Below are 26,751 nucleotides of genomic sequence, written 5' to 3'. Positions count from 1 at the left end.
CACTAGCAAGTTGGGCTTGGAGATGAAGGAGAAACTAGTGAGGTGTTACGTATGGAGCAGAGACTTGGACACTCAGGAAGAAGGAACAGAAATACCTGGAGAGTTTTGAAATGTGGTGTTGGAGAAGAATAGAGAAGATCAGGTGGACGGATCGAGTGACCAACGAAGAAGTATTGAGGAGAGTCAACGAGCAAAGATTACACGAAGGAAAGCTAACTGGCTGGGACATATTATGAGAAGGAATGGATTAATGAGTGATATCATCGAAGGCCAGGTTGAAGGAAAGAGAGGACTGGGAAGAAGACTGATACAGCTAACCGACGACCTTAAACAAGGAAAGAAGGTGACGTTCCAGGAATTAAAGCGAGAAGCCGAGAATAGGGACAACTGGAGAGCTATTTTTGGGCAGAGCAATGGACCTGTCGTAAGACAGAACACTTAATAATAAAAACTGAGGAAAACTAAAAATTACTTGAGAGTATCAGATCGCCTGCCTGAGAAATGAAGACTGGGGCTCTCAAATACGAGGACGGAGGGCGAAACATTTCATCGCGATGATCTGTGTCGTTCATTAGCGTGCAGAGGTAATGAATTGAAGAAGTGGGGGGGGGGGGGGGGGGAATTCCTCATCGACATCAGCAGCGAGACGTTTCATTAGGCTCACGTGTCGTAACAATCATACGAGGTTTGCATTGTTGATGGTGAGAAATAAAAGAAGTCACAATTGGTTGGCGCGGCCTTCATGCCAACTTCACGGCCTTAAAATTGGCTATTAGTATAGGACATGACGGTCCCCTGGTTCGCAATAAGCAGTGTTAGCCGAGTGATCATATCAAGAGACTGTCGGGAGAAGGTTACGGACGGACAGGCCATTATGGGGTCGTCCCTAAGCAGTTTAGTTTAACAACACTTTGAAGCTCGAAGAAGAGAGGAGAGGAGAGGAAGGATGGGTAGCGAGAGACACTAAATTTGACGGGGTAAACAGAGATTAAGTTTCTGCCATGAATGAACTGAGCGGTGACAAGAATTACCGAAATTTAATTTGCACTTAATGTAACCGAATATCCAACCATGATATGCTGTTTGTTCTTTGCTCTGCGTCTGTTTATACAGGGTGTTCTATTTAAAATGCGACCCTATCTTCTACACGTTTACCTCCTCATGCACCAAATGAATTTTTTGCTCATATACGATGATATGAGCAAAACATTCACGGTCTAGCGGTTAGAACGGTGGCCTTGTAATCCTGGGGTCTCTGGTTCGATTCCCGGCGGTGCCCGAATTTATAACTTGTGCTGGGCAAGGCCGTGGTCTAGGCAACACGGAGTTTTCCTCCGTGGCATCCCAACAATTACTCCATTCACACACAGAAGAAGGCAATGGCAAACGACTTCTGGATCATCTGCCAAGAACGTATATGAACAGGTCCCAGTCCGAGAAAAGGATGGAAGGATCCTGTTCATATGGACCTGTCGTCAGACAGAACACTACAAATAAAATAAATATAAATCCGATGATATTTATTGTTGTTGTTATGATCTTTAGTAAATTCGCCTGTTATATTTCACATGTTGACAGTACCGATTTTATCCGTGTTTCGCATTCCAACTATTTGTATATCCACACTCATTGCACCGTATCATCGGTGCAGCTGAGTTTGCTATCCCGTCAATATTTACATCAGGGACGTATTAGTCTGGGATGAAAATTAAACATGTGTTTTCGGATATTACGTAAATAATTATCGACCATCGCCTGGGATCGATACAGTCACCGACCGGAAGTCTGTGCGAGATTTTCGCCAAATCATGTACGAAGTTCATAACGACGTCAAGGCAATTATGTATCGCTAATAGCAGCTGTATCGATATTGGTAATCGTCGACTGATGGGGGTTACATAACTCAAGGATGATACGTTCGTGTTAGCCGTAAGAGTCCGGCTAACACGAAAAATAAAAAAAGGTTTTGTATATTACATTGGTGGTTAACCAGCTCCAGCCAGCCAGGCAGGCGTTTTCGGTGAGCGTAAGCCTCAACTAGGTGGCTGACAACGCTCTGAGGACCTTATTGGTCGAAAAGAACCGAAATATTGCGAGCCACAGAGTGAGACACTCGTACAAAACCGCTGTAAAAGATGTTCTGTTAGGTAACGCGGGAGGGGAACTTCGCGGCCGGTGTTTTGTGTGCATGTACGTCATAGCAGCGCTGCAGTGGCGTGCAGACACAGACCCGTCTATTCTTGTGACAACGCCATTTCCGGAGTAGCGAAACGAAGAGATCTTCTCTCTTTATGCAGGTGGGCGAATACGCGCTGGAATGATCCGTGTCCCCCCCCCCCCCCAATACACACTCCAGTTGGGCGCATGGCTGACTTGGAGATAAACCTCCCACGCATTAGATGGAGAAGGCTGTCAGTTTCGGCACACGGGGAGTGAACCCGGTACCCTTCGTATAGGCATCTGAGTGGCGTGGGCAAAGAACCATCCGTCTTCTTCACCACATCGAAAAACCTCAAATCTATTGTTTTCTTAAACCGCGTTAACCGGTTGCTCGCTTAAATGGTGAAGAGTTGTGTTTTCTTCGCGGTACGGACTGGATTCTTAAATATTTTTTAGACGAGCTCCGTCTTCAAAGTTTGTCTTCGATGTTATTTCAAGGGAAGATCGCTGAATATTCTGAACTTTGACGGGTTCGATTCCCGGCGGTGCCCGAATTTATAACTTGTGTTGGGCAAGGCCGTGGTCTAGGCAACACGGAGTTTTCCTCCGTGGCATCCCAACAATTACTCCATTCACACACAGAAGAAGGCAATGGCAAACCATTTCTGGATCATCTGCCAAGAACGTATATGAACAGGTACCAGTCCGAGAAAAGGATGGAAGGATCCTGTTCATATGGACCTGTCCTCAGACAGAACACTAAATAATATAAAAAATAACCTGTCTAAACACTCTTAAGTGTCTGTACGACAGTTGTACGAAAAGCACACAATAAGACACGAGCATGAAGGTATTAATACGTCTTTAATCGCACATTCTTTCATAGATAATCACATACGCTGATGTACGTGGCTCGACTTTTGGCTGGGTCGACAGCTATTCTCACACTTGCCGTGGTTTTACTCAGTCACAGGATATAATCCTGATATTACTTCCATAGTTCATTGCTTGATACTTCCGTCCAGTTCGCAGATAAATGGTCTCTACTTTTCATACATCGTTGTTAAATAACCTACTTAACAACAAATGGCACTCCGAACACGAGCGGTGGGACCCACTGCAGTTTGTCAGCGTTGACAACAGGTGGTGCCCTCGGCGGCACGCACTCACGTATTGCGTTAATGTGTGTGCGTGAGCGACGTGTCTGCTTCCATATCGGCAGTGATTGACGTCAGTGGTGAGACATGATAAGTGGGTTGCTGCTTTACCCCTGTACGCTCGTCCGAAGCCATCATTAATAGGCGCCCTCTCATTCGACCCTACTAAAAGCAAATAAAAAATTAGTACCTGGTGTTTCAGCGAGGTACCACGCCATGCAGACGCATGGAGAAGTAGAGACATATTCTTGACACCAGATTGGGGAGTTTACGAGAAGCCTTCTGTGCGCTGTGACTAAGAGAACATCTTTGCCTGTCGGGAGTCGAATCGCGGTTGTCCAGCCTGTAGAGTGCGTATTAATCCGACAGAGCTATCTCAGCTCCATTTTCAGATAAAGCTTTGTTTTTATCCGTAAATCAATTACAAACATCATTTTCCATCGAGGAATCAGAAATTAATCGTATAAAATGACTGTTTTCCGACAGTAATTACCTCAGTTGTGAGCCTACGCCTACATTGTTGTGCCGCAACCCAACTAACTCTTCTTTGTGCCGGGTTGCATAACAGCAGTAAATGTAAGCTAACATGAAGCTGCAAAGTGTCTGTTTGAAGTAAAAGTTAGCCACTTTGTTATATTTTATCAATCCTTCCATGGCTTAAGGACCTTGCAAGAGCTGTAGAAGTTATGCACGGTGAAATGTAGATATGAGGTTCTGTTTTTTGAATCTCAGTCATTGTATGCAGCACGTATACAGATATACATATTTTTGTTGAAAATGGCGCTTGTCTGCAGCGTTAACCAATCGCTAATCACGTCGTCTCGACACTCTGAACTGGTCAATTTATGATTCCAACTAAATCTAATTCTTTGATATATATATAAATATTATTAAATTAAATTATAATTATGAATGAAGATGACCGTCATATGGTTTGTCGCGCCGCGTAGTCTGGTAGAAGTTTAGAACGTTTCAGAGGTCCTTGCTGTCTCCACCATCAGGGCGATGATGGATGCATCAAGTATCTCCTAAACGTCGATAAAAGTTTGCCCACCAACACACAAGGCATCCATCATCATACAAGTCGCCGTGAGAACCTGGAATCTCGCTATGCTTATGAAAAGTAAATTCTAAAGGAAGTGAATTGAAGCGATCTTGGCCTAATTTTGGTACACCCAAAGAGTTTTTAATCTCAAATAACCTGTTAGGATAATCTCGAACCCACAACTTCCGAACACGAAGCAAGAGTGGCAGCCACCAGGTGCGTGGGGTTTGCCAGTAAAAATCATTTACTTCCATGTTATCCTATGTGCGTTCAGTGCGTCGTCCTAATTTAATCACCCTCCCACTAACAACCGCTACGGTGGTCTAGCGGTTAGAACGCTGACCTTGTAATCCTGGGGTCTCGGGTTCGATTCCCGGCGGTGCCCGAATTTATAACTTGTGTTGGGCAAGGCCGTGGTCTAGGCAACACGGAGTTTTCCTCCGTGGCATCCCAACAATTACTCCATTCACACACAGAAGAAGGCAATGGCAAACGACTTCTGGATCATCTGCCAAGAACGTATATGAACAGGTCCCAGTCCGAGAAAAGGATGGAAGGATCCTGTTCATATGGACCTGTCGTCAGACAGAACACTAAATAATAATAAGATGAGGTGGTCTAGCGGCTAGAACGCTGACCTTGTAATCCTGGGGTCTCGGGTTCGATTCCCGGCGGTGCCCGAATTTATAACTTGTGTTGGGCAAGGCCGTGGTCTAGGCAACACGGAGTTTTCCTCCGTGGCATCCCAACAATTACTCCATTCACACACAGAAGAAGGCAATGGCAAACCACTTCTGGATCATCTGCCAAGAACGTATATGAACAGGTCCCAGTCCGAGAAAAGGATGGAAGGATCCTGTTCATATGGACCTGTCGTCAGACAGAACACTAATAATAATAACCACTAACAGGCGTAGATCCGACAGATTGAGATGTTGCAGGCTTCCGTAACTGTATCTCCGTTTGTGTTGATGCCAGTAATTATGACCTAACTCATTGGTGGAAAGATTCACAACACTTTATCTTACCCTGAACTAATTGAGTCCAATCCACACTCTGTTCACTAGGGAAAATGTTAACGTTATAGTCTCATATTTAAACCTTGGATTCCAATTGGTTTCTGCTGTTCAGATTTTCCAACTTAAATTTGTGTACGTATATTAATTTCCTCCATGCGTGCTTCACGTCTCGCCAATCTGATCTTCCTCTATTTTTGGATCCTAGTCGTATTGGGTGAAGAGTGCAAGTTATGAAACTCCTTAATTGTTTTCCTCATAGCGAACTCATCGCCCGCCGGCCACGTTTTGAATGAACTCCTTACCTTAGGACGTGAGTAGATACAACGCCATTTGTATGCATGGGGCCTGGGTAATTGTTCGCCAGGTGGCAAGCGCGTCTCACCGTCGTGTGGCTGTGTTTGGGCACTTGACGTCCGTTGCGTCACGCAGATACGCACCTGCAACGACTTCGTCGTACTCGGCTGTCAACAGCCCAAAGGTTCGAAAATATCTGGACCGTCGGAAATTTTCATACCATCTTGCGATCAGCTACAGCGCAGTCCTTCTCGACAAGCAAAATATATTTCTCAGACCGATGGTTCATCGGTGTGTTCACATTAGTCCTCAACAGATCCCTGTCCTGAACCAGATAAATACAATTCACGACCCCCAAACCCTATTTCACGAAGATTCGTTTTAATATTATCCTTCCATCTACTCCAATATCTTACGAGTGGTCTCTTACCTTCAAGTTTTATAAACCAAGAATTTTTGTTCTTTACTAATTTCACGAAGATTCGTTTTAATAGTATCCTTCCATCTACTCCAAGATCTTACGAGTGGTCTCTTACCTTCAGGTTTTATAAACCAAGAATTTTTGTTCTTTACTAATTTCACGAAGATTCGTTTTAATATTATCCTTCCATCTACTCCAAGATCTTACGAGTGGTCTCTTACCTTCAGGTTTTACAACCAAGAATTTTTGTTCTCTACTAATTTCCCAGATGCGCGCTACATGCCTCGCCCATTTCATCTTTATCTATTTAATAGGCCTGATTCCGAAGATTACAAATTATGAAACTCCTCATTATGCAATTTTCCCCACCCTCCTGTCAATTCATCCCTCTTAGGTCCAGATATTCCCCTTTGCACCCTATTCTCAGAGACCCTCAAAGTGAGAGACCAGGTTTCAAACCCATGCAATACAACAGGTAAAATTATAATTTTGCGTATTTTAATATCCACGTTTTTAGATTGCAGATGGGGTGACGATGTCTTAACTTGATATTTTTACCCAATTAAACATTTTTTCCTTGCGTCATATTCGCTATTTCTACATTCTTTAAAATTGCTCCTTGATTAATTTTTGTTCTTCATAATTTGTGAGTGGCCATTTTCGTGTTGGTTTCATTTCACTGCATTTTATAGAGTTTAATACTCTTCTCGCCTCTCAAGTAGCATTCTGTGACATTGAATCGGACTGCCGATTGGATAACACTGTTACTGTTTCTTTACGCTGGGTACAATAGTGAGCAGTACCGGATGCTCGTCACCGCGAGCTCAACAAAAGATGATGCACAGTGTGACAAACAACTGAAGAGAAACTGCGTCGCTCGCCGAGGGGTGTCCAGAAGTAATTGTCGTTGTGGTCCTCTGGACTGTGATCCCACGTGGTCTTGTACGTACACCGAAAGATGGAGCTGTTTTCTTCTCCGAAACGTCGGCAACCATCTTTGTAACTGCACAAGCCAGAAGACAAGAATCGACATTTTTTTCATCTCCGTGAGAACGTAGAATCTCAGCTAAAATGTGTCGTACGCCCTTTTGCAAGCTTGTGATCACTTCGCAAGTTGTTGATTCCCGTCAATTTTGACGGGGTATACGTACTCTTGGCTAGTTGAGAGATAATTATTGACTCTTGAGTGCAATTTAATGTTATGTCGTGTCAAAAGTCCAGTAAACAACTTTTGATGCGTTAAAAATTGTTTAATATCAATTGGAGTTGTAGAATTCTGATCTTTTACGGTGCATGAACGCAACGAAGTCTCTACCTTTGAAACTACTTATGTATGTATCCACATGTACGCACTAAATGTCTACATAATAAGAGTAAAGACTTGGACGTTATGACACAGGTGATTCAGTAAATATCGCATTATTTAACTAAATAAACCAAATCATGAAGTCGTGAGGTGAATTAGTTACGAAGCCATTACCATGCGCATCATAAACTGATATAACCTAACCTAACCTAACCTAGCCTAACCTAACCATGCGCATCGTAAACTGATATAACCTAACCTGACCTAACCTAACCTAACCTAACCATGCGCATCGTAAACTGATATAACCTAACCTGACCTAACCTAACCTAACCATGCGCATCGTAAACTGATATAACCTAACCTGACCTAACCTAACCCAACCTAACCATGCGCATCGTAAACTGATATAACCTAATCTGACCTAACCTAACCATGCGCATCGTAAACTGATATAACGTAACCTGACCTAACCTAACCCAACCTAACCATGCGCATCGTAAACTGATATAACCTAATCTGACCTAACCTAACCATGCGCATCGTAAACTGATATAACCTAACCTGACCTAACCTAACCATGCGCATCGTAAACTGATATAACCTAACCTGACCTAACCTAACCCAACCTAACCATGCGCATCGTAAACTGATATAACGTAACCTAACCCAACCCAATTTTATCTAATCCGACGTCTTCATAGCTAGAATACGTGTGGACCCATTCAGTAAATACAGAACGGCTGCTCATAAGTTAAGGTTCTATACTAGCATCAGCTTGTGCGGTTGAGGAAAACCACGAAAATATTGGTCAGTAAGTCGATGTCTGAGCTTACGACCGAGCCTGGGATATCATTAGTTCTGACGACGATTTCGCGACGCACTGTTGACGAGGTCCACCAGGGCAGGGCAGGGTGTCAGACATGACAGCGGGGTGTGTCCTCCTCTGCAGCTGACTGTGACAGATCTTATCCGCAGCATCTCCTCCCGTCGTCGTCGGGGCGACAGCTGGCACGAGGTCGTGACCCGGCAGACATGAGGGTACCTGCAGTGAATGAAACCGCTGTGTTGCAGGTCTCCGCTGCATCCACAATGAGCGCTCTGCTTGCGGATGGAGTGTCGTGGGGAAAGCAGACTGGTCTACTTCACGGTGGAGCGGAGCGACCACTGCGAGGCGGCCCTCTTCCGCACAGACACTCCCGCGGACGAGGTCAAAGGTCAGCAGAACGCGTGGCAAAACGGAGAGACTGTGACGTCGTGGACCGGGTTCATCTGGTGACGATCGGGCTCCTGTGGCAGGGAATTTCAGAGAAACTAAAATATCCTCAAAAAACGACTCAGCACAATGGACTTAGTTAGATATTTATATTTATTTTTAATTTTGTTTTTGTAATGTCATATATTTTAGGATGAGCGAACACATTGGCCTCATACGAACCAAAATTAAGGTTTCTCAAGAAATATAATTTATATCAGATCTAAAACTTCTTGACGATGGTGAAGAGTCAATTGAATAAAGATTTTCTTGGATATTATCCATCGTCTAGTAAATATAAAACGTAAAACGACGTTTCGGAGATAGGGATTAGCTCTATCTAGTGGGCCCAACTGTGTAGGAACCTGAAGACGGAGATAGAGTCCCATCTCCGAAACGTCGTTTTACGTTTTATATTTACTAGACGATGGCTAATATCCAAGAAAATTTTTATTCAATATAATTTATTTTCAACAAAACTAAAATTTGTCGAAATCCGCTGAGTACTTACATATTTGCGGTTCTCGTCCGACAACATAGATCTCGGTGATCTTGTGTAGTTCTTATCGATATCCATATATTGCCTTCGGGCGATTTAGCAGGTCGAGATGTGTCGGCCTGAAACTTAGGCAATAAAAGTCGTAGAAGTTCTGTGGTTTCTCTCTGACAATAAACGAAGGCAAAAAATTATTTTATTGGCTGATTTCTTCGTGTAACGAGGCTTTTCGGTACATATGTGAATCGTGGATGGAAAACTTTGTGGTTTGAAGCGGTTGAAATGTTTTAAAACACAGCGAAACATTTTTCTCAAGGGAGTGTAAACGAACCATGGAACCGTCAAAGGCAAACTGATCTGTCGGCCGAGATATGAACCTCTGCCCTCCCTAGGAGTCCTATCCATTAAGCCTTGTTTACACGAGTTTAGTGTCAAGACTAGTTACTAGAGCGAGTCACTAGAGCGATGTATTGTTGTCATTTATTTAGAAACTAGCCACCGTGGTCTAGCGGTTAGAACGCTGGGGTCTCGGTTTTGATTCCCGGCGGTGCCCGAATTTATAACTTGTGTCTAGGTCTAGGCAATACGGAGTTTTCCTCCGGGGGCTTCCCCGGTTTCTCCGTGGCATCCCAACAATTACTCCATTCACACACAGAAGAAGGCAATGGCAAACCACTTCTGGATCATCTGCCAAGAACGTATATGAACAGGTCCCAGTCCGAGAAAAGGATGGAAGGATCCTGTTCATATGGACCTGTCGTCAGACAGAACACTAAATAATAATAAGATGAGGTGGTCTAGCGATTAGAACGCTGGCCTTGTAATCCTGGGGTCTCGGGTTCGATTCCCGGAGGTGCACGAATTTATAACTTGTGTTGGGCAAGCCCGTGGTCTAGGCAACACGGAGTTTTCCTCCGTGGCATCCCAACAATTACTCCATTCACACACAGAAGAAGGCAATGGCAAACCACTTCTGGATCATCTGCCAAGAACGTATATGAACAGGTCCCAGTCCGAGGAAAGGATGGAAGGATCCTGTTCATATGGACCTGTCGTCAGACAGAACACTAAATAAAATAAAATTCGAGTATTTGTGTACGCTAATCGAGTAACTAAGTACTAGTTACTCGCTCCAGTAACTAGTCTTAGCACTAAACTAGTGTGAACAAGACATATCACTGGGTTGAGTGTCACTTACATCGCTTCTGACCTCAGAATGTTTCGGGAGTCAATATTGGATCCTGTAACCGAGAGAGGAATCAAAGTAAATCGAATAAAGCTATTCGTCTGCCTGTAGCGCTGCGATCGGGGCCATAAAAACAACAAATTGTCTGCGAATTTGAAGAAGAAAAAATCCTATTTTCGTTCCGTGTAATATCATAAACCCTGCCACCCCCTTCACGCCCCACCTGTCGCTGTGTCTCGGATTCTGTCTCCGGTATTTTTGAGCTCTTTTCCGTTTCTGCTGCGAGATTCTTTTGAAGATGTAATAATCCTTTCGTAAGATTTGACATAAAATGAAGACGTAATGAAAAAATTGTGAGAAACTGCAGAAATAACTGGCTAAAACTGTGCCCTCCAGAAAGTTTCGTATCTCGTGAACTCCGTGAGAAAGACGCGGAAGAATATAAATTTCATGGTACACGTAACAGGACCAATGGAAAGCCAATAGCGTTTCAAAGACGGTAAAATTTGATATCTTCAGGGACTGACTTACGTGGTGTCTGTTACGAAACTGACAGTCGCCCAGCTGGCTAATAAATTACATCCATGCTTGTATGGCGAACGAAGGTTCACCAATTCACCATGAAGATGGAAGCGGTATGATTATCCGAAACATTCAAGATCATGCTGGTATTTCTTTATCAAATTCACCTAATCGTGCTGAACCTTGTTCCTGCTTCAGAAATATATTAAACTTGATTTTTTTAAGGGTGCCAGAGTGTTAAAGATGTTTTAGCTTGTCTCATCTTGTTACGTTTAATATTTTCAGAGTCTGATTACAAATGTGTTGGAATTTTCCGTCACTACTAAATGTTTCATCCCGTTATTTACTAGAAAAAGACTTCGCTCCAGCCAAATTCCGGGTCAGAGATGAAGTTTCTAACTTGGGACTGAGGGTATGATAATGTAACCTGAAATCTCACCTAAGAACGTCGTATTTGGAAAGTCCCGCTTTCAACTCTTGTCTTGGATATCGTTTTGCCCCGAGATCTGAGCAAGTCTCTTTGGCGTTGGGTTTATGAACCAGTTCTCAGATAATCAGATGAAACACCCTTCGCTTTTCCAGTGTGGCTTGATTATCGATCTGCAAAGTTTTCCATGCCATTCAGAGTTGAGCGGGACCACTAATTGGATTCACAACTACGCTCCAAACCTTAACAGTTGAAATTCTTGTTTCAAAACATAGCATGACGTCAGTAGGGTATGATCCATTGAAAAAAGGTAAATTCTCCGAGATGATCAAGAAGTTCCCTGCTTTCTAAAGGACCCAAAGACTTGTCACCTTAACGAAATTCTGGTGTTAGCTCTTACCATGAAGCACTTCAATACAATTCACATTTTCAAAATCTCTTTTCTTAAGACATTTCTGTATTGTCCTCCAAAACCGTCTCTTCCAATGATGGATTAACTAGTAATTTACAAGTCAATAATGACGGTAAAATTCGAAGTAGTGAACACAGATTTATAAATATCCTATAAGGCCCGAAGTCCCTTAATGGTATTACCATGGCAACGATTAAAACAGCACAAACTTTTATTAATATCATCCATTAACAGAAAATGATAACCTATGTGCTACGTCTTTGTTATTTTCCTTGGTTTAATTCTTCTAACAAATATATATTAAATCTTGTCCATCTAATCGAATATTTCGATAAAGAACATTATTTAATATTTTAAATATTTTAAATGTTAATTATTATAATATTTTAATATTTAATAAGAATTTATTGTGATTAGACGGACAAGATTTAAGGCTTTGACCGGGATGTTCTTTTGTTAAATCTTATGTGGTACCGCCTGATTCGACTTCTAATGGTTAAGTGAAGTGTTTTCTTCGCGGTACGGTCTGGATTCTTAAATATTATGAAGACGAGCTTCGGCTTCAAAGGGTTAATATATATTTATTATATCACAATATGACGCAACTTTACCATCTCATCTTCTAACAATATTAAGTCAAAATTTTGAATTATAATGCTTCTCAATGTTTAATTGTTGTAACAGAACAAGAAGGGACATTCAGGTAAGACGTGCTAAATAGTTTTGAAACAATCGGTTAAAGTATCCACAATGTTTTTCGTGACGTCAGCGATCCACGAAACAGCACACAAAAGCAAGAACGAGTTTTTCATACCTGCGATGTTTTGAGTGATAGCGTCTTTCAATTTCCTGTTGGCTGATTGTTATTCTAGAACGCAACTTTCCAACGTATGAAACACATCTCGTTCAGTCTCTAATTGATTTGTTTAACGCTCACATTTTGAATTTCAAATGAAAGCCATTCCGTTCTCGGTCTATCAGAGTCGCTGCAGACAGTCGCCAGGGTTTGCCAGATTCTTGGTCTCTCACGTGAAGGGAAGAACACAGACTGAGGGTGATTAAGTACAGAGATCTGAGAAGAATTATTTGACACAAGAAATATGAAAGCTACCATCGCAGAAGCACGGTCTTGAGCCAGTTAAATCCAATATTTACACTGTGTTTGTCTTAGTTTTAAAGAGAAGAGAGAGTGTTTGTTCATCGTCCATCCATCGGCAAGTTTGACGTCGAAACTGGACGTGACCCGGTTCGGAAAACGAGCTTAAACGAAGCGTTTGGGGCTGTTTCTTGTTGCAGAGCTGTTCCGAGCGGCAGCAGAGGCAGGGCCCGGGGACGTCCTGAAGTTGTACACCGCGGACGGGCGTCTGGTCAACATCTCACCCTCCATACCGTCCAACACCCCAGACACGTGCTACAACTTGCAGGTCGTGGCGGCCCACTGCAACGGTGAGTACACAGCGGTTACCCGCGACACGACACTGTGTCTTCTGGGGTGCTGCGCCGTGTGTCAGATGTGTTTACTGCCTCCATCATCAGGTCGATGATTATGATGATGAAAACAGCAACCAAATCTGAAACGTCGGTAAACTTCTGCCAGATTATACGACACGGCTTCCCAGAAGGTAAACCATCTTCATAGTCGTCGTGAGAATCTGACATCTCACTGCTGTAACAGACGTTTCGAAAATATGAAGCTTTTTCTTTTACGAAGAATGGAAAATCATATTTCAGCCTCGCGAACTATTTTCGATTGTGGAATCACGTGTACTTGATAAATTGATATAGGCTAGTAGCAAGTTATAAATGAATCTATGAAGTTTGAACGCCTTGGTTTGTGGGTTGGCTCTCGGTATCTGCTGAAAGGTGCTCGGTTTGAAAAGCCGTTTCGGACGAAAGATTTTTAAGAGGATAACTTGGATATAATTATTTTTTGACGTAAATACGTCTATAAGGAAGGGTCATTCAGCAAAAAAGTGTTACGAAAAAGTGTAACCTGGTTACCTAGGGAACGTCGTCTGTTTACTCAGAATTGTTGTTACCTAGGAAACATTTCATTACATTACATTCAGCTACCACAGACCCATCTTAAGCGTAACTAATTGAAGTTGAATAAGCAATGTCTTAATCAAACTTTACTCAATTGTAAAGCATGTATAAAGGAAATATTTAGAATAAAGCCAATATATAAAATTCCTTTCCGTATAGACGTATTTACGTCAAATTCTCCGGAACCGTGGATCCACTATCAACTTTTTGTCCTGAAAGTTGTAACCCTCAAGAACCTAAACTACACTTTACTTTTCTTTCAACTCGTTCCTGTATAACTTGAGTTTAGTTCATTAAGACGTTTAGTTTCAATTAGGAAGCAGTAAGATGCAACCATTTCTCACAACGGGCTCTCATTTAGCAGTTACTGTGATCAAATTTGGCACTAAAAAGAATAAATCCAACTTATCCAACAACACTGTGTGGTCGCTGATACTCTTATTTCGTAATCTGAAGACACTGGCTATCCTTCGCGAATTTCGCGGGTGTTGTCAGTCTGCTCAAAAAACAAAATTCCGATACACCTCATGCTCTTGATAAGTGTCAAATCTTTGTTTCAGGCATGCTTCTGGACGAGGTGGGAATTGATCTCCTGGCACTGGAACAGAGGTGAGTTTCTTAAATTCTAAATTGTAGGTTCCGGAATTATCGGACGTCAAAGAGGACACAGAAAAAATGTTGATTGAAATACGACTTTTAGGGTAAATTAATCCCGGAAGTCTATGAAGTTTATGAAATTTGACAGTAGGTATCTCACAGCGGTGAGTATGAAGATTTCTGTATTCTGTATTCATCGCCCTGATGACGGAGGCAGTATGACCTCTGAAACGTTGGTTAACATCGACCAGACTACACAGCGCAACAACCCAGAAGACAGAAATCTTCATACTCATCGCCCTGATGATGGATGCAGTATGACCTCTGAAACGTTGGTAAACATCTACCAGACTACACAACGCAACAACCCAGAAGACAGAAATCTTCATACTCATCGCCCTGATGATGGAGGCAGTATGACCTCTGAAACGTTGGTAAACATCGACCAGTCTACACAGCGCAACAACCCAGAAGACAGAAATCTTCATACTCATCGCCCTGATGATGGATGCAGTATGACCTCTGAAACGTTGGTAAACATCGACCAGACTACACAGCGCAACAACCCAGAAGACAGAAATCTTCATACTCATCGCCCTGATGATGGAGGCAGTATGACCTCTGAAACTTTGGTTAACATCGACCAGACTACAAAGCGCAACAACCCAGAAGACAGAAATCTTCATCGCCCTGATGACGGAGGCAGTATGACCTCCGAAACGTTGGTAAACATCGACCAGACTACACAGCGCAACAACCCAGAAGACAGAAATCTTCATACCCTGATGACGGAGGCAGTATGACCTCCGAAACGTTGGTAAACATCGACCAGACTACACAGCGCAACAACCCAGAAGACAGAAATCTTCATACTCATCGCCCTGATGACGGAGGCAGTATGACCTCCGAAACGTTGGTTAACATCGACCAGACTACACAGCGCAACAACCCAGAAGACGGAAATCTTCATACTCTAATGAAGGAGGCAGTATGACCTCTGAAACGTTGGTTAACATCGACCAGACCACACAGCACAACAACCCAGAAGACAGAAATCTTCATACTCATCGCCCTGATGATGGAGGCAGTATGACCTCCGAAACGTTGGTAAACATCGACCAGACTACACAGCGCAACAACCCAGAAGACAGAAATCTTCATACCCTGATGACGGAGGCAGTATGACCTCCGAAACGTTGGTAAACATCGACCAGACTACACAGCGCAACAACCCAGAAGACAGAAATCTTCATACTCATCGCCCTGATGACGGAGGCAGTATGACCTCCGAAACGTTGGTTAACATCGACCAGACTACACAGCGCAACAACCCAGAAGACGGAAATCTTCATACTCTAATGAAGGAGGCAGTATGACCTCCGAAACGTTGGTTAACATCGACCAGACCACACAGCACAACAACCCAGAAGACAGAAATCTTCATACTCATCGCCCTGATGATGGAGGCAGTATGACCTCTGAAACGTTGGTTAACATCGACCAGACTACACAGCGCAACAACCCAGAAGACAGAAATCTTCATACTCATCGCCCTGATGACGGAGGCAGTATGACCTCCGAAACGTTGGTTAACATCGACCAGACTACACAGCGCAACAACCCAGAAGACGGAAATCTTCATACCCTGATGACGGAGGCAGTATGACCTCCGAAACGTTGGTTAACATCGACCAGACTACACAGCGCAACAACCCAGAAGACAGAAATCTTCATACCCTGATGACGGAGGCAGTATGACCTCCGAAACGTTGGTAAACATCGACCAGACTACACAGCGCAACAACCCAGAAGACAGAAATCTTCATACTCATCGCCCTGATGACGGAGGCAGTATGACCTCCGAAACGTTGGTTAACATCGACCAGACTACACAGCGCAACAACCCAGAAGACGGAAATCTTCATACTCTAATGAAGGAGGCAGTATGACCTCCGAAACGTTGGTTAACATCGACCAGACCACACAGCACAACAACCCAGAAGACAGAAATCTTCATACTCATCGCCCTGATGACGGAGGCAGTATGACCTCCGAAACGTTGGTTAACATCGACCAGACTACACAGCGCAACAACCCAGAAGACGGAAATCTTCATACTCTAATGAAGGAGGCAGTATGACCTCCGAAACGTTGGTTAACATCGACCAGACCACACAGCACAACAACCCAGAAGACAGAAATCTTCATACTCATCGCCCTGATGACGGAGGCAGTATGACCTCCGAAACGTTGGTTAACATCGACCAGACCACACAGCACAACAACCCAGAAGACAGAAATCTTCATACTCATCGCCCTGATGACGGAGGCAGTATGACCTCCGAAACGTTGGTTAACATCGACCAGACTACACAGCGCAACAACCCAGAAGACAGAAATCTTCATACCCTGATGACGGAGGCAGTATGACCTCCGAAACGTTGGTAAACATCGACCAGACTACACAGCGCAACAACCCAGAAGACAGAAATCTTCATACTCATCGCCCTGATGACGGAGGCAGTATGACCTCCGAAACGTTGGTAAACATCGACCAGACCACACAGCACAACAACCCAGAAGACAGAAATCTTCATACTCATCGCCCTGATGACGGAGGCAGTATGACCTCCGAAACGTTGGTTAACATCGACCAGACTACACAGCGCAACAACCCAGAAGACAGAAATCTTCATACCCTGATGACGGAGGCAGTATGACCTCCGAAACGTTGGTAAACATCGACCAGACTACACAGCGCAACAACCCAGAAGACAGAAATCTTCATACTCATCGCCCTGATGACGGAGGCAGTATGACCTCCGAAACGTTGGTTAACATCGACCAGACTACACAGCGCAACAACCCAGAAGACGGAAATCTTCATACTCTAATGAAGGAGGCAGTATGACCTCCGAAACGTTGGTTAACATCGACCAGACCACACAGCACAACAACCCAGAAGACAGAAATCTTCATACTCATCGCCCTGATGACGGAGGCAGTATGACCTCCGAAACGTTGGTTAACATCGACCAGACTACACAGCGCAACAACCCAGAAGACGGAAATCTTCATACTCTAATGAAGGAGGCAGTATGACCTCCGAAACGTTGGTTAACATCGACCAGACCACACAGCACAACAACCCAGAAGACAGAAATCTTCATACTCATCGCCCTGATGACGGAGGCAGTATGACCTCCGAAACGTTGGTTAACATCGACCAGACTACACAGCGCAACAACCCAGAAGACGGAAATCTTCATACTCTAATGAAGGAGGCAGTATGACCTCCGAAACGTTGGTTAACATCAACCAGACTACACAGCGCAACAACCCAGAAGACAGAAATCTTCATACTCATCGCCCTGATGATGGAGGCAGTATGACCTCTGAAACGTTGGTTAACATCGACCAGACTACACAGCGCAACAACCCAGAAGACGGAAATCTTCATACTCTAATGAAGGAGGCAGTATGACCTCTTAAACGTTGGTTAACATCGACCAGACTACACAGCGCAACAACCCAGAAGACAGAAATCTTCATACTCATCGCCCTGATGATGGAGGCAGTATGACCTCTGAAACGTTGGTTAACATCGACCAGACTACACAGCGCAACAACCCAGAAGACGGAAATCTTCATACTCTAATGAAGGAGGCAGTATGACCTCCGAAACGTTGGTTAACATCAACCAGACTACACAGCGCAACAACCCAGAAGACAGAAATCTTCATACTCATCGCCCTGATGATGGAGGCAGTATGACCTCTGAAACGTTGGTTAACATCGACCAGACTACACAGCGCAACAACCCAGAAGACAGAAATCTTCAAGTATCTCACAGTTTGCATCGAAAACAAAATTTCTTCCTGCCTGAGGTCGATTGGAGGTCTTGTTCTTTGTGACACCTAGAAAGCCATGCCGAGGAGACCACAATCGACTGTATTTCTTCTAGTTCTCCCTGCTGGATGTTGCCGCTTTCAGGAGTCTGTCATTCCAATCTCGTGTCTTCAGATTTGGGCCGACTCAGAGTATAGGGCGTCATGCAGTGACGAGAACGGGCTTGCCTATGTTTCAGGGTCGCGCGGTTGGAGAAGCAGATCAGGATGGAGTTTGAGGAGCTTCCGCCCGTGGTACAGGACTTGAAGCACCAAGTGGACAGCTTCCGGAAGAAACTGGAGACAACAGAACACCTCAGCTGGCTGGGTGAGTGAGCAAGAATTCTTTTTTTTGCAATTTCAAATGTTTAATCCTTTAATTGCCCGCTTATTTGTTGGTGCTGTCTGATGTGTTCCATGCAGTTCCATCTGCCAGCCAGAATTGAAATTTGCGTTGAACTTTATCAGCGAACGGGATGTGTTACTGCATTTATTCAAATGCGTTGTAATTGTCTGTCTTTTGTGTGCGTGTGTGTAGATGACCTCTCTGAAAGAAAGGTCTCTCCTTCCCCCCCTCGATCGCGCTGTACCAGGGTCACGGTTTGCCCCAGCTCCACGGCGTACTGGTCAGACCGCATTCACTTTGGCGGGAAGTATCTGCTTTAACTGTTGTATTGATCTGAAAGACTTGTGGCTTCTAGAGGGCTTTTTATTCATCCTGTGAACATTTTCTCCCCTCTGTAGTAACAAAGCGGGCGACGCATCTGAGCGGATAACCACTGACGCTCCATTCTTTTCTTCATCCAGCCGATTACAATTGCAAATCTGTGTCGCCGGGAAATTAAACGTGACTATCGTTTTCCGCTTTCTCGAGGCGCTGAGTGCAATTCATTACCCTCGAACCCTGTCCTGTGGCCTGGGTTTCCTCTCCAGCCCCAGATCGAAGCTCCGTGACATTATTTTCAATTCTTCTCGTATGGATATTTTTTTTTCTGCAAGCTTTATAGTGAATTTTGGTTGAGAAACTGCGTTGATATGTGTCACGTCGCTTTAAAAGTAATGTCAAATTTATTCTGTAACCAGAAGATTGAAATTACTGTCTTCCATCTAAAGATGACCTCATCAGCTAAAGGAATGCCATTTAATTACTAAAAAAAAGTCCGCAATTGTACGCCATAAGCCCCTCTCACATTCTCATCAGTTGGTTTCTTTGTGGTTGGTTATCCCCAGAGGAGGACGTCCACACTATCGGCTGTCACTCAGTTCCCTCGTATCTCGAGATATCCATTGATCCATCACAAGGACACTGCAAGTGAGAAAAGGATTTTATTGGTTTCATCTTTCGCTGGACTAGCCATAAAGACACGCTGTGCAGTGCCTTGACACCGAGCCAGCACCAATAGTCTTTTATTACAGTGACTGTACCTTGCCACATTAAATAAATTTACAGCCAGCTACTTCATTTCAATCAAAGTACAACATAAGGAGTTTATTCTGAACAAATTATTTGCCCTAGAAAACTTTACGTAGTGTCAACTGAAACAGTACGTCAGAATATTTCGTTTCGTAAGTTTTCGATTCTAACGGGAAAGAAACAGTTCCTGGAAAACGCATTAACCATCAAAGCCCTAAACCATGCCCCCTAGATGGAGATCGGTTGGTGACCTTGAGCCGAGTATGACGACCTCAAATTTGTGATCCATACAAAACATTCGAGAGGAATTTCTTTATCACTTGGTTGTTGTCAGAATCATCAACTGAGCTCATATTGACTGTCTCTGATGATAAATTTTTTGAGTGAAATTATTTCAGTCTGCACTAACAAAAAATTTTGCATGACAATTTCTCTGTTCCACGTACGTTTTTGAACGTGTGTGTGCTTAATTTGTAGCAACGCTACATAGATTTTAATTTTTTAAAATGATATTAATATAAGACTTGAGGTTCTCACAGCGGTGAGTATGAAGATATCTGTCTTCTGGGTTGTTGCGCTGTGTAGTCTGGTCGATGTTTACCAACGTTTCAGAGGTTGGTAAACATCGACCAGACTACACAGCGCAACAACCCAGAAGACAGAAATCTTCATACTCTGATGACGGAGGCAGTATGACCTCTGAAACGTTGGTTAACATCAACCAGACTTCACAGTGCAACAACCCAGAAGACGGAAATCTTCATACTCTGATGACGGAGGCAGTATGACCTCTGAAACGTTGGTAAACATCGACCAGACTACACAGCGCAACAACCCAGAAGACAGAAATCTTCATACTCATCGCCCTGATGACGGAGGCAGTATGACCTCTGAAACGTTGGTTAACATCGACCAGACTACACAGCGCAACAACCCAGAAGACAGAAATCTTCATACTCTGATGACGGAGGCAGTATGACCTCTGAAACGTTGGTTAACATCAACCAGACTTCACAGTGCAACAACCCAGAAGACGGAAATCTTCATACTCATCGCCCTGATGACGGAGGCAGTATGACCTCTGATACGTTGGTTAACATCGACCAGACTACACAGCGCAACAACCCAGAAGACAGAAATCTTCATACTCTGATGACGGAGGCAGTATGACCTCTGAAACGTTGGTTAACATCAACCAGACTTCACAGTGCAACAACCCAGAAGACGGAAATCTTCATACTCATCGCCCTGATGACGGAGGCAGTATGACCTCTGATACGTTGGTTAACATCTACCAGACTACACAGCGCAACAACCCAGAAGACAGAAATCTTCATACTCATCGCCCTGATGACGGAGGCAGTATGACCTCTGAAACGTTGGTTAACATCGACCAGACTACACAGCGCAACAACCCAGAAGACAGAAATCTTCATACTCTGATGACGGAGGCAGTATGACCTCTGAAACGTTGGTTAACATCAACCAGACTTCACAGTGCAACAACCCAGAAGACAGAAATCTTCATACTCATCGCCCTGATGACGGAGGCAGTATGACCTCTGAAACGTTGGTTAACATCGACCAGACTACACAGCGCAACAACCCAGAAGACAGAAATCTTCATACTCTGATGACGGAGGCAGTATGACCTCTGAAACGTTGGTTAACATCAACCAGACTTCACAGTGCAACAACCCAGAAGACGGAAATCTTCATACTCATCGCCCTGATGACGGAGGCAGTATGACCTCTGAAACGTTGGTTAACATCGACCAGACTACACAGCGCAACAACCCAGAAGACAGAAATCTTCATACTCTGATGACGGAGGCAGTATGACCTCTGAAACGTTGGTTAACATCTACCAGACTACACAGCGCAACAACCCAGAAGACAGAAATCTTCATACTCATCGCCCTGATGACGGAGGCAGTATGACCTCTGAAACGTTGGTTAACATCGACCAGACTTCACAGTGCAACAACCCAGAAGACGGAAATCTTCATACTCATCGCCCTGATGACGGAGGCAGTATGACCTCTGATACGTTGGTTAACATCGACCAGACTACACAGTGCAACAACCCAGAAGACAGAAATCTTCATACTCTGATGACGGAGGCAGTATGACCTCTGAAACGTTGGTTAACATCAACCAGACTTCACAGTGCAACAACCCAGAAGACGGAAATCTTCATACTCATCGCCCTGATGACGGAGGCAGTATGACCTCTGAAGCGTTGGTTAACATCTACCAGACTTCACAGTGCAACAACCCAGAAGACGGAAATCTTCATATTAATATAAGTCATCTCTCAAGAAATCCAAAGTGGGCATCGAGTTTCAAGTTAATATTCTTGTGTATTTATTCCCACTTTTTGTGAGTTTGTGTCTTTTGGCTGTATCGTGTTTTACGAACTTTATTTCTACTATTTACTTTTTTACGTCCCACGGATGGATGGTGTAGTTATGCCTTTTTATTCTGGGACTTTCACTTTTTTAATTTGTCCGGAGATAGGGATTAGCTCTATCTAGTGGGCCCAACTGAATAGGAACCTGAAGACGGAGATAGAGTCTCATCTCGGAAACGTCGTTTTTTACGTTTTTTTACGTTTTATTACTAGACGATGGATAATATCCAAGTAAATTTTTATTCAATTGACTCTTCACCATCGTCAAGAAGTTTTAGATTTAAATATAAGTTTTACTTTAATTTAAAAAAGAAGTCATAAACTGTGTGTCTGCGCAGGGTTCTACAAAGAGCTTCCACCCCCGCTATCAACCGAGGCTTGCAGGAGGCTGCAGTATCGACGTAAGAGTGAAGAAGAAAAACGTCGTGTGAGGGACAAGTTCTTCAGCATCTGGTGAGCGTTTCAGTGAGACAGTCACAGGGTCTGCATAGAACGTAGCACCACAGTGCAAAGTTAGGCTGGAAATTTTTATTCGAAATGTAAATTGTTTGTCATTTCACGCGAGATCGCGTAGTCTCGTGTAGTTTTGTCCACATCTGCAAATAATGTCGTCGTTGCAGTGACGTGGCAGTGTCGGAGGAGGTGCGCCATTACCTGCGTCAGCCCACGTTCGACTGCCACCAGTGGGAGGATGAGGAGATCCTCTTGCTGCTGCAACAGATGTACGTGGACCTGGACCTCACAACAAAGTTTGGCATTGAGTTGCCAACTCTGCGCAGTTTCCTCTATGAGGTCTACAAGAATTACAATGAGGTGCCCTTCCATAACTTCAGACACTGCTTCTGTGTGGCGCAGATGGTGAGTGCGTTTCTGATGCCTCTCCTTCCCAACATCAGACTAGGTGGCATGATATCACAAAACAGAATCTGTCTTAATGATATTCTTCATAATTTTTGGTATTCCTCTTCTTCTATGGCTCTCCGGTCCGTATTCGTTCCACGGCCTCCTCAATTATCCTCTTCCATTCGGTCCGTCTGTCCAAGGCTTTGATCGAGGTTTCGAAACATCTTCCTTTTTATGGTTCAAGGTTGTTAGCCTTGCGACCAACTCCCAACCTGGAGGACCAGGGTACCTCTCCCCCTCAACCAATCTGGCTAGGGAGGCCCTACCAGTAGCTCTTGGGGTCACTGAGGTACTCAGCCCCACCAACACGACAAGGTGCAGGTACCATTAAGTGGAGAATTTTTGCTCTGCACCAAATATTGTTAGGGGTCGTAAAATCAACGAGGGTGAGATGGCTGAGTCATGGGAAAGATGAGAAATTTGTGACATTTTGGTCAGAAAACATGAAAGGATGAGACCACTTAACATACCTAGAGAAAAGTGGAAGGAAAATATTAAGATGGATCTTTACCTTTATCAGCTGTGTGCCTTAACTTCCATGATGTAAAGATGGCCACGTGTCGCAGTGGCGTACAACTAAACCTCTGAACCCTGGAGCTACAGACCGGCTGTTGGCTCTGTAACGCAGGGATTTAAACCCTGCGTTCCTGCTTAAGATGATTAGGGTGATTAAGTCGAGAAGAATGAGATGGGCTGGGCATGTAGCGCGCATGGATGGGACAAGAGGTGTGCACCGGGTACTGGTTGGGAAACCTGAGGGGAAGAGACCTCTGGGGAGATATAGACGTAGATGGGAGGATAATCTCAGGCGGAATCTATGGGAGATAGGAGTTGAAGGAGACTGGATTTTGTTGGCCCAGGACAGAGTCCGGTGGAGGGCTTTGGTTAATTCGGTGATGAACTTTCTGGTTGCATAAGCCGTCTAGTTGGTTAGTTAGTTAGTTCAGGATGGGATCTAACAGAAATTAAGTCTTTGAGTTCCGTCAAAGACAGGGTATTTTTTGAATAGCTGAGCAACTATTAGTTTCTCAAGGAGGTTTGTGCAACAGGGAGCAAAAACAATATATTCAGAGGGTTGTTAAATGTAGGAAGCATGTGATTACATTGTGCCAGCCACAGTACGTCCTAGCAACCAGCGATTGACGGACAGTCGTATTGCTCTTACGATTTAGGGCAGAAGCCACACGCAAACCTCCGACTGACAATTGTATTATTGATCTCTAGAACTGCATTGTAATGTTTCATGTGCATGGCAGATGTACTCCATGGTGTGGTGCGTGAAATTGCCCAGTAAGATCGGGGACCTGGAGACACTGATCTTGCTGACTTCCTGCATCTGCCATGACCTGGACCACCCTGGCTACAACAATATCTATCAGGTACAGTATCACTCCTGAAGATGGCTATCTTCTGGGATGTTGCACCATGTAGTCTGGAGATACTGACTTACAGTTCAGGGGTGCTTACTGCCTCCATCATTATGGTAATCACCCTGATGATGGAGGCAGTAAGCACTTTCAAAATGCTGATTACTTTCTACCAGACTTCATGGTACAAAATCCCAGAAGACAGTTCTCATCTTCATACTCATTGCCATGAGAACCTGAAATGTCACCAATCTGACTCTTGAGTGTAATGTTATTCCAGACCCTGCCTCTTAACACATCTGTTGACAGATCAATGCAAAGACGGAGTTGGCTCTGCGCTATAATGACATCTCACCTCTGGAGAACCATCACTGCTCGGTGGCATTTCGGGTGCTGGAAGACGATGAGCGCAACATATTCCGCACCCTGTCACCAGAAATGTTTCGACAGGTGCGAGAAGGTGTGATCCGCTGCATCCTAGCCACTGACATGGCCAGACACAATGAGATCCTAGCGCAGTTTAAGGAGATCACGCCAGAGTTTGACTTCAACAACAAGACCCACACGAACCTCGTGAGTTTGAACTGTCACATTCTTTCATCGTTGCAGGTAGTAACTGGTTGAAGAGTGGTTGTCACATTTTTCTTCCTGTTGCAGCTATCCATGGTGCTCATCAAGGTGGCAGACATTTCAAACGAGGCACGACCCATGGACGTGGCAGAACCCTGGTTGGATCGCCTCCTACAGGTGAGAGACGTTTACTCACCCCTGCTTCATATTGTTACAGCAGTGGAATTTAAATTCGCCTTTAAGAGCCGCGTGTTGACAGGCGTCGTAATTGGTTTGCTTATACTCTTCACGTGAAGTGCTCTTTCCTGTGTTTCCACGTCGTCAGCTGGCCGTGCAGATCCGCGTTTAGCTCAGGGTCAGACGGAGGCAGTGAGCTGTTAGTAATTGCTCTCGAATCTCCTAGGAACAAGGGGAGAGGGTGGTTACCCCCGGCAACCAAACACTTGACGCATCAATCTTGAGGCGCTGAGACTCTGTGGTTGTGCAGGAGGGACACAAGTGGCATTTCCCATCTGTGTGGGAGCAATGACGGACAACAGAAGAGTTCTACAGAGATATGTTAAGAAGTGAATATCAACTTTGATATTTCTAGCCTGGTAATAAATTTAATTATTCTGTCTTCCAAGAAAAGTAAGTAGTTGATGCAGTTTTCTGCAGCCCAACAGTAACTTCCCCTGTCAAGAAACATTAGTGAAGAGCAGAGAGCTTTAAAAGAAATGTAAATATTTTGACACCTGTGATACTGGGAACGACCCATTCTTCAAGTGCCTGAGCACTGCGGGTCCCATCTGTTAAGTTGGCTTCATCTATAGACATTCGGTAGGACTCCTCGGACGAGGGATCGGCCCGTCGCAAGGCCTCTACCTGTACACAGGACAGCACAACACAGAAAAACACAAACATCCATGGCTTGAGTGGGATTCGAACCCACGGTCCCAGCGACAGAAGGCCCACGCCTCAGACCGCTCGGCCACTGCGGACCCCCACCTGTGATCCATCAGTAATAATTTGACAAACTAACTCTACAATATGTAGAATTCAAAGTTTCAACGCTGAACTTTATCCTGAGATAGTTCAATCCACTTCACATGTTCACAGTCCGTTTTCCTAAAACATATCGCATTCCTCATTTTACTGATTTTCTGATGGAACAGCTTACAGCTAGCAACGTGCTGTTCGCCATGTCCCTTTTATTGTGTCGCTGTTTAAAGTTATGTTGAAAATGGTTGCAAACTGAAGTTGTAGATCTTAATGAGATCTTTATTTTATATTATGTACACATTATTTATAATGGGCTGATTCTGATTAAACTTATAAAAGTCTGACTGAGCTGCATGTAAAGGAGTTTATAATGAAGCAGTACAAACCAAAATTTAATTTAGTCAATAATTTGAGTTCATACCTTCAATATAAATCTCCATCAAAATTAATATTTTAGTTTCAGAGATGGTATATCCAGACATGACCCATGACCTAGGATACATGTAATACAGTTTCTATAAATAATGAATGAAAAGAGACAACAGAAAAAATCCATCAAGAGGTCACCTCAACTGACGGTAGTCGAAACTGAGGCGAGGGCGTTTGGTCCAGTTACTTTTGTTATGAGCTTGAAGTTTCTTGTTGCTTTTCAGGAGTTCTTCAAGCAGAGTGATGCGGAGAAACTGGAGGGACTGCCTGTCACCCCCTTCATGGACCGTGAGAAGATCACCAAGCCATCTTCTCAATGCAGCTTCATTGGATTCGTGTTACTGCCTCTGTTTGAGGCTCTAGGAGAGCTTTTCACTGAGCTGCAGGTAAGTGTGTGACCAAATGTTGGCGAGGAAGGAAATGTGTGACGTTACATTTTATTCG

The 26,751-nt window shown here is 44.0% G+C and overlaps 1 protein-coding gene across 4 annotated transcripts in view; it reads left to right on the top strand.

Annotated features, from left to right (window-relative positions):
• Window positions 1-26,751, top strand: part of Pde9 (phosphodiesterase 9) — a 67,456-nt gene that overhangs the window by 34,270 nt on the left and 6,435 nt on the right. For all 4 annotated transcript variants that reach the window (XM_087341034.1, XM_087341032.1, XM_087341031.1 and 1 more), the window contains exons 3-12: window positions 8,477-8,619; window positions 12,997-13,146; window positions 14,307-14,355; window positions 18,431-18,558; window positions 22,396-22,510; window positions 22,678-22,915; window positions 24,217-24,339; window positions 24,637-24,900; window positions 24,985-25,074; window positions 26,532-26,693. In XM_087341034.1, the coding sequence (XP_087197160.1) occupies window positions 8,514-8,619; window positions 12,997-13,146; window positions 14,307-14,355; window positions 18,431-18,558; window positions 22,396-22,510; window positions 22,678-22,915; window positions 24,217-24,339; window positions 24,637-24,900; window positions 24,985-25,074; window positions 26,532-26,693 (1,425 nt within the window). In that variant the 5' untranslated portion in view covers window positions 8,477-8,513. The remainder of the gene's footprint in view (window positions 1-8,476; window positions 8,620-12,996; window positions 13,147-14,306; window positions 14,356-18,430; window positions 18,559-22,395; window positions 22,511-22,677; window positions 22,916-24,216; window positions 24,340-24,636; window positions 24,901-24,984; window positions 25,075-26,531; window positions 26,694-26,751) is intronic.

Source organism: Zootermopsis nevadensis, unplaced genomic scaffold (genome assembly GCF_977971745.1).
Source record: "Zootermopsis nevadensis isolate Lab colony 2312 unplaced genomic scaffold, Znev_1.0 Znev_ptg000061l, whole genome shotgun sequence".
NCBI classification, from domain to species: domain Eukaryota; kingdom Metazoa; phylum Arthropoda; class Insecta; order Blattodea; family Termopsidae; genus Zootermopsis; species Zootermopsis nevadensis.
This window is presented reverse-complemented; position numbering and strand designations above follow the sequence as displayed.